Genomic DNA, 16,931 nt, shown 5'->3' with positions numbered 1-16,931 from the left:
TATCGTAATTTTGGAAAGCTCTCACAAATGTCTGAGGAAAAAAAAAAAAAGAAAATGAGACTTGGGCACCACACAAGTCGCCAGACATATTAATTGCGTGAAATGTTCCAAAAGATACGTTGAGGAAAATTATTTTCCAAAAGAAACAAATTATCGCTTCGCAGTATGAATATGATATTCGACGCTTACGACCCTATACAGATTCTGCCGCAATATTACACCCAGGGGAACTGAAACTTCCGGGAGGACACGTGTGGTCCGCAAAGTGACTGGATTTTGGAAACACTATATGGACATTTTTCAGCGTTGCCACAAAATCGTACATGTTACAAATAAAAGCAGGTTTCTCGAGTGGTCCGAAATGTGTGCCAAGAAGCATTACGCTTCGGCGGGCCTTGTCGCCCGACTAACGTGAGGAAAATACAAATGGAAAGGTTCGTAAAAAAGATCACCGTATATCGCGAGGATTTATTCCGACTGTTTGGTGCTGGGCTGTATATCGTTTCACAACGCGACGTGTCTCATCGCCACATCGGCCTTTACAACGCACATATAATATATATGACGTAAAACTGTGATATATCCAGTCGATTCGCGATAGTTTCATTCGGATCGAAGGCACCTATGATTTTTCACCCCGAGCCGTTTATTTCCGTCCTCCGCCTGTAACGCGACGGATGTGCGATCGATAACCAGCCTAGCCGCCGATCTAGCGGCTATCGCCTCCGAAGCGTGTACTCGCGCACACAATCCTGCTTACGTATGCAAATACACATGATGGTACGATTACGAAAAGTTTCCCGCTGTACGTAACTTCCTACCGGCATCGACTAATGACAACCAGATCACAAAATGAAAACGTGTTCTTTGTGTTGTCTAAATAAAAGTCAGCTATTTTTATTCCTATATCCATTTCTAACCCAAGTCTATTTTCAGAATTATTATCACGGTATATTAGGTTTCCTTTTATCATCAATCATATTGTCCACTCTTAATATAGTTAACTGAGATCAAATGTCTGGTTTCTCGTGACGCAAAAAAAAAAGCAGGCAGGATATTTTTAATAATTGTCAAAAGTGCACAAAAAAAGTACGGGTTACAAAAGAGAGAGAGTTTAGATTAATACTTTTTTTTTTTTTACAATATAAATATATTTGCGATAGATTTCATTTACCTATATAACTTTGCTTGTAAATAAATTAACAAATAAGATGAAAATATTCAAGGACTTTTAATATAACAATAATTAATACAAATCGAAAGGGCGATGTAAGAGTCAAAAGTAAAATTACATTTAAAAATAATATTACAATGTCATCATATTTAATTTTAAATTTGAAAAACAATAGAATATAATTACAAAAATTACTTAAAACTAAAAACATGATGAACGTTATATATACGTAACAAGTTTCGACTCCTTGATTGAGTCCTCTTCAGGCTTCAAAATTGTCTCTTTCATAGATAAAATTATTGTAAATAGTCAAATATAATATTGTTGTTAAAAAATTGATAATTAGCAAGTTGACAAAGTTTCTGTAAAATTAATGCAACGCTATACAAAATGTTATGTGAATGTTGGAGTTTTTAAGAAAACACTTACCAAAACAATAGTATAGTAAATAAATAAATTAAATTAATTGTGAAATAAAAAGAGTAGATGAAATCCGGATTTTCACGTTCATAAAAGTAATTACAATGATATAATGGTCCACAAGCACGATTAAAATCCTTCGATTGATTAAGCTCGCCGTTTCAATTCGTGTTCCCTTCTTATCTCAATCATGCGACGGAAAATGTAAAAATACCGCCGCCAAATTGATTCGCAAAGGCGAAAGGGGACCGCGATGGAAAGAGGACGAAACGAACGTAGAGGGATAGATGGAGAGAGAAGGAGGCGGAGCAGGAAATAAGTTCGGCCGCCATTTTGGGTGAGATTTGTCTTCATTAGGACTTCCTGCGGCGCCACTAACGTCCCACCTGGCGTTATAAGGTGTTGAACCACTCGAAGCGGTGATATTAGCGGCTGATGAAACGATATTGCTCCTGATGGGTGGTCCCCCACCTCGGTGTCGTTGATGAAGACGCGAACAGTTGGCTCTCCTTCGTCTTCCTCGCTTGGACTTACAAGTTCCGAGCTCTGACTTATTCACCCCTGCGATGTGGATTTACCAAGGCGACCCTTCTCGCCGCGCCGCGTATAAGGTGTACCTAAAGTACGGCGGTGGCACATCAGGGACGCTCCAGCTTATTCGCCGTCCCCAAGTCGCATTTATTTCACGTACAATACGAGAGTAATAGAATACGAACACTGATTACGCGTATCAAGCGACATATTGGCATACATATTACATACATGTTACATCTTAACGTTGCATGATATCTTTCTGTTTTGCGGAACAACGCTTTTCTACTTCTCTTATTTTTTTCTTTTTTTTTCCATCAATTGTTACAAGCGTTTCATTATTTTATATACGAGTTTATATAATATTGATTCTCATTTCTGATTGTATATGTATACAGTAAATCCCTTCTTATTTCTCTTAGATGTATTAGGTACACCCTATATCTTTTAGCGCACGCCTAACCGCCTGATGAAAGTAGCGCTTATCGCTTATTGCGAAAGTACCGGACGTGTCGCTACCGCTTACCCGATTCACCTGAACATAACTTTGCCCGTACTTTACCGCGACATTCTCTAACCGAATTCTGACTTGCCTAAAGGAATGTGCCCGGAACACGCGATCGTCCATAAATTAGGTGCTCCTTTGAAACATTTTTCGTGTATATCGATCCATATATTTTTATATACAGCATACGTAATCCTTCCAAACACGGAGCAATGATAGTTCTCTTCTTTGAAAAAATTAAAGACCACGATAATTTATTCTTCAAAAAGATTAAAGACACGAATATGAATCAATATTTCTAAAAAAAGAAAAGAGTTTTCAGAAAATGCCACAGATGGTAGGATTAATGGAAAGTTACAAGAAAGTTTTAAGAAAGGCAAATTATATATAATTATCTTTTCATTGAGTTTACACTAAATCGTACTTGATGTGGACAAACTGAAATCGATAATTTGTAAGTTTTGATAGAAAAAGGGTACAAGTAAAAATACACTCGTGCGTAATTGCCCCTAACGAGATTTACATTAGATTTGCGCAAACTTCTTCGCCGCGCATTTGTATTACGTGATCCTTATACGAGATAGAATTCAAAGTTGAGAAATCGCGTTCAGCGTTAACTGTGCGATGAGAATATGGATCGTTGTGTTTGTAAAGGTAATGAGACCTAATAGCGGAAGGCCTCGAACGTTAGTCTCAGAGGGAAGAAAAAAGAAGAAGGGGGGTAGCGCGTGACAATCCAGTCAGGCTAAAGAATTTATCTCGTAATTACGCTAATCAGCGGCACGTGAATCGACCGCCTGTTTTTTCGACGATCTCAAAGCCGCTAAAAGCGAGTAAAGGACCAGAGACGCCGGAAATAGACGTGAGAGATGATAAAGGGGTAACGCGTGCGAGAGGGACGAAAGATGCATAATGAGAGAGAGAGGGAGATGAAAATCTGAGAAAGAAGTCTGAGTTAATAGGATCAGAGAACCGCGGTCAAACGATCCTTGAAGCCGCTGTTATTTAAAGAGATGCGAAAAGAGACGTCTCAAAGCGACATTACGTCGTGTGTTACGTCGTTCTCGAGATTCACGGAATCGTTCCACGCGAACGTCGCTCCGCGCAAATTGCATTAAACTTTACTGCACGCGCGTTGGTATTTTCAATTTAAATTAATGCCATGCAGCCACGTATAAACACCTTGTAGCTTATATCTGCGCGAGGTATTTAAAGTATTGTTATCACAGAGAGAATTTAAACAGACAACAAAAATTGCGCTAATTACACTATTGTTCTGGATTGCGTGTATAAATAGTTTTATATTTAACAATGTAATGCGATTAAATGGATTTTACTATCTAAAAATAAAAAATTAAAGAAGTTTTTTATTTAAAAAAGCATCAAATATATATATATTTATATATATAATCTAATTTAGTATAAATATAAAGAAGGCAGCAAGCCGAGTAAATTAACGAACAATAATTTACAATAATTTAAACAATCGTATCAAAAACAAACGTTTTGACTCCGATCGGGTCATTTTCAAATTATATAAATTAAATTTAAATATATTATTTACACATTCTTCGTTAAGTCAAAAAATATTCTCAATTCAATGCAAGTTTCAGTCAATGTTGGTGTCGTAAGCATAATTAATCCTTGTCAATAATAAAAAAAAGGAAGTAACACGTCCGTAAATAAAATTATTATAATTAAAAATTAATTAAGACAATTTGCAGCGAACTAAAATGAGATTAGCACTGATCTTTGTAATGATAAATAAGGTAATCTAATTTCTTTATTAATTTATTTGAGACAAAAATGTGAAAAATTTCTTTCTCTCTCTCGAAATAAGCAGCTTATATATTGGCGTGTATCCGTCATTACAATTGAAGATTAATCTTTTTTTCATACTCCAGCGATAAAATCGTTTTCTCTGTGACGATAAAGCTCGAGAAACATTCTTCGCACTGAAATCAAATCGGGCACGCAGTTCTCAAAATACCGCGACAAGCGGAAGAAAAATTTGTCGCCGAACGAAGAAAGCGACGAACTTTTCTTCCAGGTATTTTAAACGGCCTGTGTCCGCACCTCATAGGAAGGACGAAGTGTCTCGTCGCGACTGACAAAGGACGTCGTCTCCCGGTCATTAGTCACGGCGTCGTCACTTCTGCAATTAGAAGCCGCTAAGCATTTTTTTTTCGCTCCACGCCCCCTACGTCCCTCTCCTCTCTACCGTACGCGTCTTTATGAGCCTATAGCCGTGGCGTGTGAGCCGACACGCCGTATTCCCGAGGGGATCCTTATGTGGCAGTCGAGTTACCGTATTTTACGCTCCGCGCTGAAACGAGCCTCTCGCACTTCGTTTCTTCGTTAAGCGACGATTTGAACGGCATCCGTTATACTTCGATAGCCCGACCCGAGACAGTTTTGGATTGCTCCGAAAGCGATTAACTCAGAAACGGGATGCGCGGTTTCTCTGAACAAGGAAGAGAACGAATGCACTTGTATACGTACATCGTTTTAATTTGCTTCAAACAAATTTTCTTCCTCTCATCTAAGTTATATACAATTTATGTAAAAATTTGAAGGAAAGAATTAAAAACAAAATAGAGCCTCTTAAATTTCTAGCGATCTTAATATTCACCAAGTTAAATTTTGAATTTCTAATTAAAATAATCTCATCTTAAATATTTTTATATTTTCTAGATATTGGAAAACTCTATGAGAGAGAAAATAAAATATTGAAAATTAGATATTAACATCTATCTTTTCAAAATTATGTACCAGTTGAAGACAATCAGAAAGATTTCACTAGAATTCACGATTCGATTTATAGAATGTTAGAAATATACATATATTATACAATATGAAGAAATAATCAAAAAAATATCGAGATATCAAATTTACTTTGTTGATTTAAATATCCGATAACAAATTAATTGTAATTTTGTATATGGAATCTTAATTAAATTTGTGTATCTTAAAGTTTTACTTGGAACCGCTGGGCGTTTTCTCCGCGAGTGAATTCGTAAGAATTGATCGAACGCGTTACGCTCTTATACATCAAATGACGACTCATCGGTCTCATATATTAACGATCTATCGCTTCTTTCGAACAATGTAATAAGAGAAACGCAAAAGGATAAACGCAACACCGTAACTTTGTCGCTTGCACTTCGGCTTGCATACAGGAAAGCGAGAGTGCGGGCAGGTCGCGCTTACAAACCGGCGAAAAATCAAACGATAAATCTCGAACTCTCGGGGGCTGCGGTTATGCCCTTGGGTCTAAACGACTAAATAAGTGTTCCAATTTCAAAATTACCCGCTAAACGATTTGTGGGCCGGCAGAAAATATATCGTTGACATGTGGGCAAAGCCCCTCCGGGTTAAGAGCCGGGGTAGGAAGCCGAGGCGGAGAGGAGTAGGACAGCCGGGGGAGAAGGGAGCGGCAGAGGGGGAGGAGAGAGAGAGAGAGAGAGAGAGAACTCCCGGAGATGCTGTCGGGAGACAAATGACCGCCGGCCGACGGAAGACACTTCCAAATTGCTCCACGGTGTCGCAGTCCCGCCTCTTTTTGCGCGTCTCTTCGTGTATATTCTTCGAATGCTCGCACTTGTAGCGGGCGGACGACTTATTAGCGAAATACCGCGGGACGCGGACGTGTGGCACGAGCGGCCGCGCCGTTTGTTTCGCCCGGTCTGATCTCTGGAGCGAGAGACCATATAGTCTTTATTCCCTAATTTAACCCACCCGCGCGCGCGATCCACGCAATTTCGATTTTCTTTAACATACATATACGACGTAATTTGATTTTTGAAATAATACAGTACAACTCGGAATGATGATAATTTAAGACGCTTCTCCCCCTCCCGGATGTCCAAAAGATTAATGCTGTTCGATGATGTACTTATCCACAGCAAAATATCTCATTGGAATCGGACATTGTTTCGGAGTTTGGTGAAACTTTGGGCATAGATAATTTATTCAAAGACTCGCCATTTTTTTTTTTTTTTTTTTTTTTTTCATACTTATGCATATTCCCTGTCGAAATTATGTTCATGTATTTTGTAATTTGATGTGTAAGACTCTTCCCGCGATTAATATATGATGCATATAGTTTAGCAGAGATTTTTTTAATGTCAAGATATAATATGTGTAAATACAATTAAATTGTAAACAATTAAAGTTGACTGATCAACCAATTGGTCTGCTTGACGCCTCCTTCCCGGGCATGTCTCCGCCTCTTCCTTGTTCCTTTATTTTCCCCCTTGTTTTCTTTCAACGGTATTCCACTCAACACACTCGCAAAAATACAATCGATTATACGATCACACGCTAATCACCAAAGTGTGACAATCGCGCGACATTTTGCGCACATTTCCCACATTAACCGCATGCGACGCACGCTTTAATAATACAACGGATTAAGTCATGCGAATAAGTATAATACGTTTAACGTTGTCTTGCAAATTGCGAATATCAAACGACGGAGGACTTTAAATTAACGAGTCAGTTTGAAGTGCAAAATAAATTCATGGTGGTGGATATGCATTAAGATATGAGGTTAATTAAAATTGTGTTCATCTAATTAAATTGTTTCAACGCCACTTGGATTTCGAAATATTCCGTCGTTTCTGCACGCTACAAGTCGTTAATCATGGAATTTAATTAACAGAACGAATCGAAGAACAATCGCTCCAACTATTAGTCAGAAATAATCGTTTTCTAGTATACTTGGCGCGTTTCAAAGGATTATAATGCGACCCACAACGCTGCGTACATGTCCACCCGAGTCTCGCCACGCGAATGACAAACCGCGTGTACGTACACAGTGCGGCGGCAGCGATGTAAGTCCACCGCATGCAGGAACCAAAAACGACCAAAGCCGAGAACGCTGTGTATGCCAGATATAATCTGTTGCCGCCAAATTTATTTAACGCTATAAGATGCACGCTCATCGAATATTTAAACTTACATTTTCACCAATAATGTAACAAATTGATCTCGACGAATTGACTATTATCGCATCTTGAAACTAATATTATTTAGAGAATAAAATTTTCACCTTTTTCTTTTTTTTTTTTAAAGAATCGGAAAAGTATTTGATACGGATTAATTAATTTTCATTATTTTCCATTTACTTTCCATGTTGTACTTTTTATGTTTTCAGAAAATTAAAGTTACGGGATAATTTTGATAAGAATGAAGAAGAGAATGAAATAAAATCGCTATAACGTGACACGTCTCACTTTTGTATTTATTAAAATAACACACCTTCACTTTTTTAGAAATGTGAAAATTTAAGAAAAATATACACGTAATAGATTAATTTACAAACAAGTCTTCATTCTTTAAAATTTAAAGTTACGTTTATTAATTATCTTTAAGGGGATGCTGGAGTTACCGATGGAACACTCATTTCGTATTTCTCGTGCCATTTCGTTTCCCTTATACAGAATAAAAAATCCTTTTCCAGAATAAAAGGGAAAACACAAACAAATCCGGGAAAGTCCAAACCGATATGAGAATCCCCCAAAAATTTCCACGCAAGTTCTTTCTTCACATATATATAAATTGAATGCAAGCATATATCCAAACAAAAAAGACTTTTCCGGATTTGACTAATTTATATTTTATAAGATTATCATGAGACCTTCAAATTATGATTTTGAAGCATACAAAAGAAATGGCACAAAAAATACTATTTGAGTGTACATAACCTCATATTTCAAGCGATATATAAAATATAGTAGAACAAGAAATGTATATGTAACGTTTTACGTAATGTTTTACTCAATGTATGTAAATATTTTCTTGATGTATGTAATATTATAATTGGAATTAAAAATCTGTTTTATAGACATCGATAGTTTGGCTGTCTCTCCAGCATCGCCTTAAACGGAGTGATCAATGAATTATTCAAACTTTTATCTTAAAAAGGAATTAAATACTTTCCAAAATTAATGATTTGTTTTCATTTCAAAACTTAATATTCAGTTGTTTGTGCTAATGTAAAAGAGAAATGACTGATATTTATATAGTAATTTTAGCATTGTTCATTCGCATTAATGATCACCAAAAGAGACTTAATAATTATTTTAATATAATTATAATCAACTGCATTAAAATATTATAATTCATTCACGAATAAATCTAATTGTAAGGACCGGCGAGACACACAAACGCGAAGTATCGAAGGCATTAAAGCGCTTAAATGAAATAAAATCCTCTGTTAAAACAGAATTACGTTTCAACTACTCCCGATATGGAGGCACAAATAAAAGGTTGCCGCCGGCAGGTAGTGTCGCTTGTAAAAACGTATAGTGTAGGAGTACCGTTAAAAGCACGTCAAGACAGTGTAACGACTTCGACTTTTTCTTTTTTTTTTTTCCCCCACTTACCCCCGCGCGCCGATAAAGATGTCAAATATCCCGAGAGAACTGGTTATCCACAATGGCAAGAAACACGGATGGGGAACCTGTTATGCCACGAATATATCTCGCAGGGAAGAATTCAAGTGATGCATTGCATACGGTCGTTAACCCATTTCGATCTTTCTTTACGTGACAGCGGTATCGTCGCGGTGACACGTCGTTCGGCACGCCGCTTCGTACTGTCGCGATTTATGCTCGCGCTAGATCTCGTCCGGGATATCCTCAGGTCTGCGCGGCAGCATTTGTTGTACCTCGCAATTATAACAAATGCGTTAAAGCCGTTCGCGGATAGCAAATTTCCGCGCGCTATATAAAGGAATCGCTTAGGAATCTGTTCGTTCGCATGATGGGACATAATTTATTCGCAAAATTATCTGTTTGGGACTTTTTGCATGGACCCTTTAAAGAAAACGCCTTTAACTTGGAAATGAAATTAATATATCGTAGCATCGTGTAATCAGTGTAATGTATTACAACTGTACTTTTTCTTCATTCTTCTTTCGCTACCAAGCAGATTATGTAATACTGATTATTTAGCCCGCGAGACATATAGTTTTCAGGTTAAAATTGTTACTGGAAAATCTCCCAATTTATAAGTTGACAATTAAAAATTCCAATATTGATTTTAGCGTAACGAAATTTCTAGCCGTAAATAATCAGAAATAGATGTTAATCTCACACTGTCAACAAGTTGAGCATTGCGAATGAGCAATGAAAAATGGATGTGTCGAAACACCGGAACTCGTTAACGGCGCAACGATTTTCTTTGTTGCATCACAGACCGTTTGCAGTTTGACCGTAAAATTCAGCTTAACAAGAAACTGTTGTCGAATAATCTACTCGACGAGACGCCAGTTAAGCTGTTTCAAGATCGTCGCGCCTCTTAACTCCGTCACTATTCTACTCGAGTGAATCTTGCTCGAGCGTAACCAAGATGGCCGCGCAACGGTTTTGTTGGTCTTTCGCGAGACATATCATGTCGCTTTGCATCGTGCTGTTTGCTTCTACGGCTGTTTTCCCCTATGCCGTCGCGCCACGATAAATCAAGTTTCGAAAATTTCTCTAACATATTTTTTATGATAATTTTCATATATGACATTGATTAGGAAAGTTTTAACGAATAATTTTTTGGCGATTTTAATATAGAAAATTTAACTGTAAATTGACAATAAAAGTATTTTAGGTACATTTTTATAATTAAATATTGCCACATCACTTTGAAGAATTATTATGTCATCACGTGATTAATTCAGATACAAAGTTTAGATGCAATAAAATTTTTTTAATTTTTGAAAATTATCAGTGACAAAGAGAATGATTTTGCTGACGAAAATTTAGATACATTTGAAAAAGACTATCAAAATAATTATGTGTAGAATGCTCGAACTTGTTAAAATATTACAAGTTTTTTTGCAACATTATAGTTGAATTCTCTGCATTATTTTTATGGTTTCCAAAAATTATTTTTACATTTATTTTTCTATATCCCATACTTTAATCTTTAGATATATCAGTACAAATCTTCTTTTCGTTGACTCTAATTGAATTTTTTGGCTAAAAAGATCAACATTAAAAAATTAATAAATTTAGTAAAATAAAAAATTTATTGAAAAATATTACAATATATAACGAGAATTTTTGCTATAGTTTTTTACCGTCACACACTGTATGTTATAAATCAAGGAGAATGTGAGTTCTTCGTAGAGAAATGTCTCATACTGTATAATATAGTTTATGAAACTAATAAATATAACTTACTTTTTAAAATTGGTATACTCGTTACACATCACTTCAGTGATAAAAGGAGATCAATCCGTTATTAATTATTAAGATTCATTATGAGAGCTGTTGAATTATGTTCGGAAGACGATAAAGCACAGATATATGAAAGTGTATCGCGGTTCACGTAATTAAACTAAATTTTCGGCCAAGTCAGCACATTAATCAAGCAAATTTCGCCGCCATCTGTGACCCTAGTAGATGTCATACACGGATATGGTTTACGCACGGCAGGTGGTCACGCGGCTACCCTTTATCTGGAATTTATTTCTGTACAATTCTCCACTGTGCGTTTATATATCACTTTAAAGAGAATTTAGGTTTTTTTAATCCCTCTCCTTATCATTTTAAAAGAATTCCAATTCATAATCTTTTACGTATGATAATTTTTGTCTGTAACTTTAATAAAATTCAACGATTTATGCAACGTTTTAGAAATACAGTATTTTACTCAAAACAGTATTTTACTTATCTGATAAAACGTGAATATCGGAATTTTGAAAGAAAAATTTTTACAGTAGAATCCGAAATGGTTTGTCGACAAAAGGGTGAAGAAAATCTTTCCGAAAAGCAAGCGTCGCGACGACGGCTTAAAACTATTTGGAAAGTTTAAGAAAAAGAGAGAGGAGACGCGAGTTGCGAAAAGACAGCCGAAGCGGCGAATCGTGAACATCAAACGAATTAAATCTCTGCGGAGAACCGACCGCAGAAACTAATATCTCGACGCTTCTTCCGTCCGTCCATCCGTCCGTTCGTTTACCGTTTCATCGTCGTGTCTCAACATCTTTGTCGTGCAAAATTCTCATTCGCTTTGTCTTCGATTTCATTTATCAATGTATTCTCGAATCTGGCTGATTTTAAAAACTAAAAATAAATTTTAGGCTCAAAGAGAATGATTGATATAAATGAAAAGTATCATGGGATTAAAAGATATATGTAATGAATCAAATTAATCGAATCCTATCTTCAAATTGAAATTGAAGTATAGAAAAAATTAAATATATGAATTTATTGTAATATATCAATCGGTGTACAGTGTGGTTCTCTCGTCTTCTAAATATCGTTTAAATATCAACAAAAAATTTCGAGATTCAACTTAACCATTAATTTAAATTTATACTGATGAGGACCTAAACGAGAGATCGACACGTTTATTTATATTATTGTGTGATTTTTAATAAAGTTACTTATAATTCACACGAACAACTAGTGTTGGCCCACAATAACTTTACATATATATATTTAGAAAAAAATTAAAGTTAATACGAAATTAAAATTAAAATATTGCAATTATTGTATGAAAAATGACGCATATTTTTTCAACAGTTTTTTCTCCCATCTTTCTATATGTGAATTACACGTTGCACTTGGGTTGCAGTGTAATCGAATCAATATACGCCTTTCACGAAAAGGTTCTCTTTCGTGGCAAAGTGCTTGATAGTCTCCTCCTTTATTATTTTCTCGTCTATAGATTGGTAATTAATTTCCTCCCGTATGTGCGCGCGCTGTATAGCTATTAATTATTTCTTATCCACGTAATATTGATTTCAGTCGTAAACATAACTAAATTAATATATCGGCAAATATAGAATATCCCCTAGTCGTTCAGCACATATTTATTGCTCGCATATAGAACTGATTACATTTTTGTTTTTTTAGGATAACGACTACGTGCCTTCGTCAATTTAATTAGATTAAAAATATACTTGATAAAATAAAAAATAATAATAAAACTATGTATATATGTATATATATATATATATATAAAAAATAATCTGTATTAATGTTCATAATTTTCTCAACAAGAATCAAGATTCCGAGGTGTTTAGGACTAACGGTTAATTCGAAACGTTGGCTATTAGAAAAGCGGGACATGTGGATTGAACGAAGCACGTGTTACTCTGTACTTTTGGGTTGCGTTTAAGCGATTAACGAACGAGCGCGGCTGTACCCTCTCTTCCAATTAGCGCAATAAAATGATTAAGACGGTAAGAATGCCAACACACCCATTCTTTCAAATAAGGCGGACTGTCCCCCGAAAACGAGACGTCCGGTCACCTTATACGTGCACGACGTCGCTCGTGCCGGTCAGGGAGAATTTTTTAAATGGACTGTACGGTCGGGTTGTGCAGGTGTGACCGATGGCGGCGGCCTTTGATCCTAGAGCGACTCCTCGGCTACTTTGTCCAAGACTCATCGCGTCCCCCCCCCCCCCTCTCTCTCACTCTCTCTCTCTCTCTCTCTCTTTCTCTCACCATTCGATTCGATTATTTCCTAATGGCTAACGCCATTGCGAAAACGATCATTGCGCATATTTCTCGGTAAACATTGCACATAAAAAATACACGGGGTCGGTCTGGTTAATGGATAACGACGTTAATCGATCCTACTTTCCTCCGAGAGTCGTCGCGAGTATAACGAAAATTATAAAACGAAACCCAGTATTACACGGTATCGTCCGCTAATCAGAAACGATGAACGATGATTATTTTAGACTATTTCTCGAGGAAACAATTATTAAGCCAATAAAATCGATAGAACAATTTTCATGTCAAGCTTTACACACCGCTAGAATAGTTTTCCACGATCTAATCTAATATAAAGAGATCACCTATAGATATAATCAGCAGATATTAAAATAAATTATTCCCATGTTTTAATCTCGACAGATAATGTTAAAACGTGTATTCGAGAAATTAGATTGTAGAAAGAGAGAGAGAGAGAGAGAGAGAAGAAGAAGAAGAAGAGATGATTACTTTAATTGGCTACTTTTTTTAATTTGGAATTAATTTATAATAACAAGTAGATTTTTAAGAAAATTACCGCACTTACAACAAACTCGATAACACACCGGCTTGTTAGAGTAGCAATCCATTTTCTCTCAGGAAGTATTTTAATATAAAAAGTTCATAATGAAAAATATGCGTGCATTAACATAATCGATTCCAGACACACTTCGATATAATTCAGAATCAATTACAATTATTTAATTAAAAGATTTAGAATTTCGCGGTCGAGATACGTTAGCGCTAAAGAATGCATCGTGTCCTATTTATAACTGCATGTTGCATGTACAGCAATATCGCAAATTGAGATTATTTATATCCGTATACATCTAATCTGATAAAACTACAAATCGCTTCGGGGCTAAAGGCGAAACGTCTGGTGGAAACATTTTGAACTACGGCTCAGCTAGTAACTGAGAACTATCATAGTTATGGCTCTCGGAATTCCATGGACTGAGCACCGTAACGAATGCATAATATTTTTTTTTTATGGGGAGAACCCTTCCATGACTCGGAAATACATTTAATTTGTAGTCCTCGGAGAGGATTCCGTGAACTACAATTTCGACAATGGTCGGCTGAAAAAAATTCCGATTCGCTTTGCATATCCCCCAATCCCAGGATTATAAACTTTCGATTACTGTATATATACTTTCGTACCGTGCGCGTTCTGTATATAGTGTTTATATATATTTCCAATGTCACTTTGTACATCAGAAGAATACCATAGATCTTTTCTCGAGGAACCAAAATAGAGATCAAAATAAAAGGAAGATAAATGCGTGCTCTTAAAAGATTTACACCTCAACTGCTTCAAACTTTAACTCCTCTGTCGATGCGTAATTTTTCATTGTCATTTCGCTACCGTTTCACAAAGTTCTCGCTGTAAAATGTAAAAGTGAAAACAAAATAAAATCTATGCAAGTGTTTTTTATTGTTCAAAATTAATCGGGATTTTTTATACGAAATTCGCGCAGAAAACTATAAAAATGTTTACTGTTAAAAATTTAACATATAAGTATCCAACACATGCATTGACAGAAGAATTAATACACAAAAAAAACAAAACAATTAAAATTTAAAAATATAATATGAGGCTCATATGAATAAATCAAAAACATAAATTAATAGATGCCAATAAGAGCCGACACTTGATTTTAATGTGTAAATTCATTTGATTAGCAAAACAATAAGTATAATACATTAATTAATACGTATACGTTTCGACCTATGATTAAGGTCCTTTTCAATACTGGTAAAATTAACAAAAATTTTTTTGTATAACATTATTAATTAATGTACTTATTGTTTTACTAATCGAATAAATTTACACACTAATTATCCAGTGTCGGCTCTTATTGGCATCTATTAAAACAATTAAAAATAGAAAGAATATACAGAACTCTTAATATTTAGAAAACAAAGAAATAAAAAAGGCAATTAAGAGTCTAAAACATAAATGATTTATTAGATCACATTTATGTTTTAAACACTTAATTGCCTTTTTATTTCTTTGCTTTTTAAAACAATTAAAAAAGTAATACCTAACATGACCTCTGCTTCACACAAAGCTGTTTGCCAAACATTTATTCACTACGACACATGTGCTTCAATCTCTGATCAGCACGTATTACTTACTGGCAATCTCATGAAATTAATTATCTTGATTACCATATAAACATGTCTATTCTGTATCTATTGATATACCTTTATATAAATTCACGTAATATAGAGAAACTCAATCTATACGCCCGATCCATCTGCTGTAATATATTCTTATCGACTCTTTCTATCTCTTGTTTTATTCCTATATATGCGGAATTACCTACGCATATATATACGCGTGTTAAGTGAGTGGCGAAAACGATAAAGCACGCGGACACTAAACGTTCGTTTAATTTTTCAATATCCTTTTTTCCCCTTTCGTACAACTCGTATTTCACTAACGCGTTTTCATGGAGAATTTTTTCCCACCAACGCAGCTTCGCGAGCGATTACTCATACAACGTCAGCGATAAAATCTTAATTCATCTATTCGTATCGGTAGCTAATTATCGCCGTTGCGTTCCCCGAGAGACACGGCCCGCCGGGACCCGACGGTCTTGTTATCGGCGGCGTTTAATTGCCGTTGAATCGACGCGTTTCGTTTGTGCAATACTCGCGTCTTCGCTCATTCATTTATCCCGCGTGCACGATAATCGATGCCGTGAGAGACGCGGCGCTACCACGAAGGCAGAATCATTCTCAGATCTTTCCGTGAGAAAGATCTGAAATCCACCGATCATAAAAAACGATCTTTCAATTATTTTTATCGATCGTTGCCATTCGCTTTTTAGAAAGTTACTTTTTGCCTCTTTGCAAGCAACATTTGTAAAGATGTAGAATAAATTATTTTTTGCCGATATTTAAATAGTACAATTTTCCCATTAAACTAAATACCGATGAGAATAAGCCATTTACGGTCCAAATAAGAGTGTTTGTTTCCCATTAAAGTTACTTGAAAAATTTAACAGTGACACTATTATATAAAATAACAAAGCCACTGTGATTATGAAAGTTTAAAAAAAGTCTTAAAAGTTGATCCCATGTGTGTACCTGACGTGTCGTAATTTGCCACGAAATTATTGATAAAAAATAAGTATGAAACAAAACTAACTGTGTCCTACTTTCTTGTATTGCAGAACAAGCCAATCACTTGAACCTGTTCAACAACCGCCAACAGCCGAAGAAGAAGCGCAAGAGTCGGACCGCGTTCACGAATCAGCAGATTTTCGAGTTGGAGAAAAGATTCTTGTATCAGAAGTACTTGAGCCCGGCCGACAGGGACGAGATCGCCGCTCAGCTGGGTCTGAGCAATGCCCAAGTGATCACGTGGTTCCAAAACAGGAGGGCGAAGCTCAAGAGGGACATGGAGGAGCTTAAGAAGGACGTGCAGACTGTGAATCCACTTCTGGTCGCTCAACATCACAAGACTTTCCTAGAGAACGTGCAAGATCTGGGAATCTTGAAGAAGCGACCGTTGCCAAATTCCATGGACGAGAAGTCGTAGAGGTCGACTTTTCCGACCTTCTGTGCAATTGAGGCTCGAGGAAAATCGGACGACGAACAGTTATATTCGTACGATATCAAGTGTTTAAGACCGAAATGAAAGATCGAAACGCGTGATGCATAATTTCGACTGCATTTTTGTACAATAGTCTTTTTTCTTACGTGTGATTCGCTCCCTTAATTTTAATGCTCTTTCTTGAAGAAATTGCGAAGAAAGTCTTACGATGAGAAAGCCCTTTTCAATGATCTTGTCTCTGTTCAATAAT

The 16,931-nt window shown here is 36.1% G+C and overlaps 1 protein-coding gene across 1 annotated transcript in view; it reads left to right on the top strand.

The window, feature by feature from the left end:
• Positions 1-16,719, top strand: part of LOC108774775 (probable serine/threonine-protein kinase mps1) — a 63,408-nt gene extending 46,689 nt beyond the window's left edge. The window contains exon 2 of the mRNA XM_018540971.1: positions 16,299-16,719. Within this exon, the coding sequence (XP_018396473.1) occupies positions 16,299-16,666 (368 nt within the window). The 3' untranslated portion in view covers positions 16,667-16,719. The remainder of the gene's footprint in view (positions 1-16,298) is intronic.
• The last annotated feature ends 212 nt before the right edge of the window (positions 16,720-16,931 follow it).

This window comes from Cyphomyrmex costatus, unplaced genomic scaffold (assembly GCF_001594065.2).
Source record: "Cyphomyrmex costatus isolate MS0001 unplaced genomic scaffold, Ccosl1.0 scaffold273, whole genome shotgun sequence".
NCBI classification, from domain to species: Eukaryota; Metazoa; Arthropoda; class Insecta; order Hymenoptera; family Formicidae; genus Cyphomyrmex; species Cyphomyrmex costatus.
Note: the sequence above shows the minus strand (reverse complement) of the source record. Positions and strands in the feature narration are given on the sequence as shown.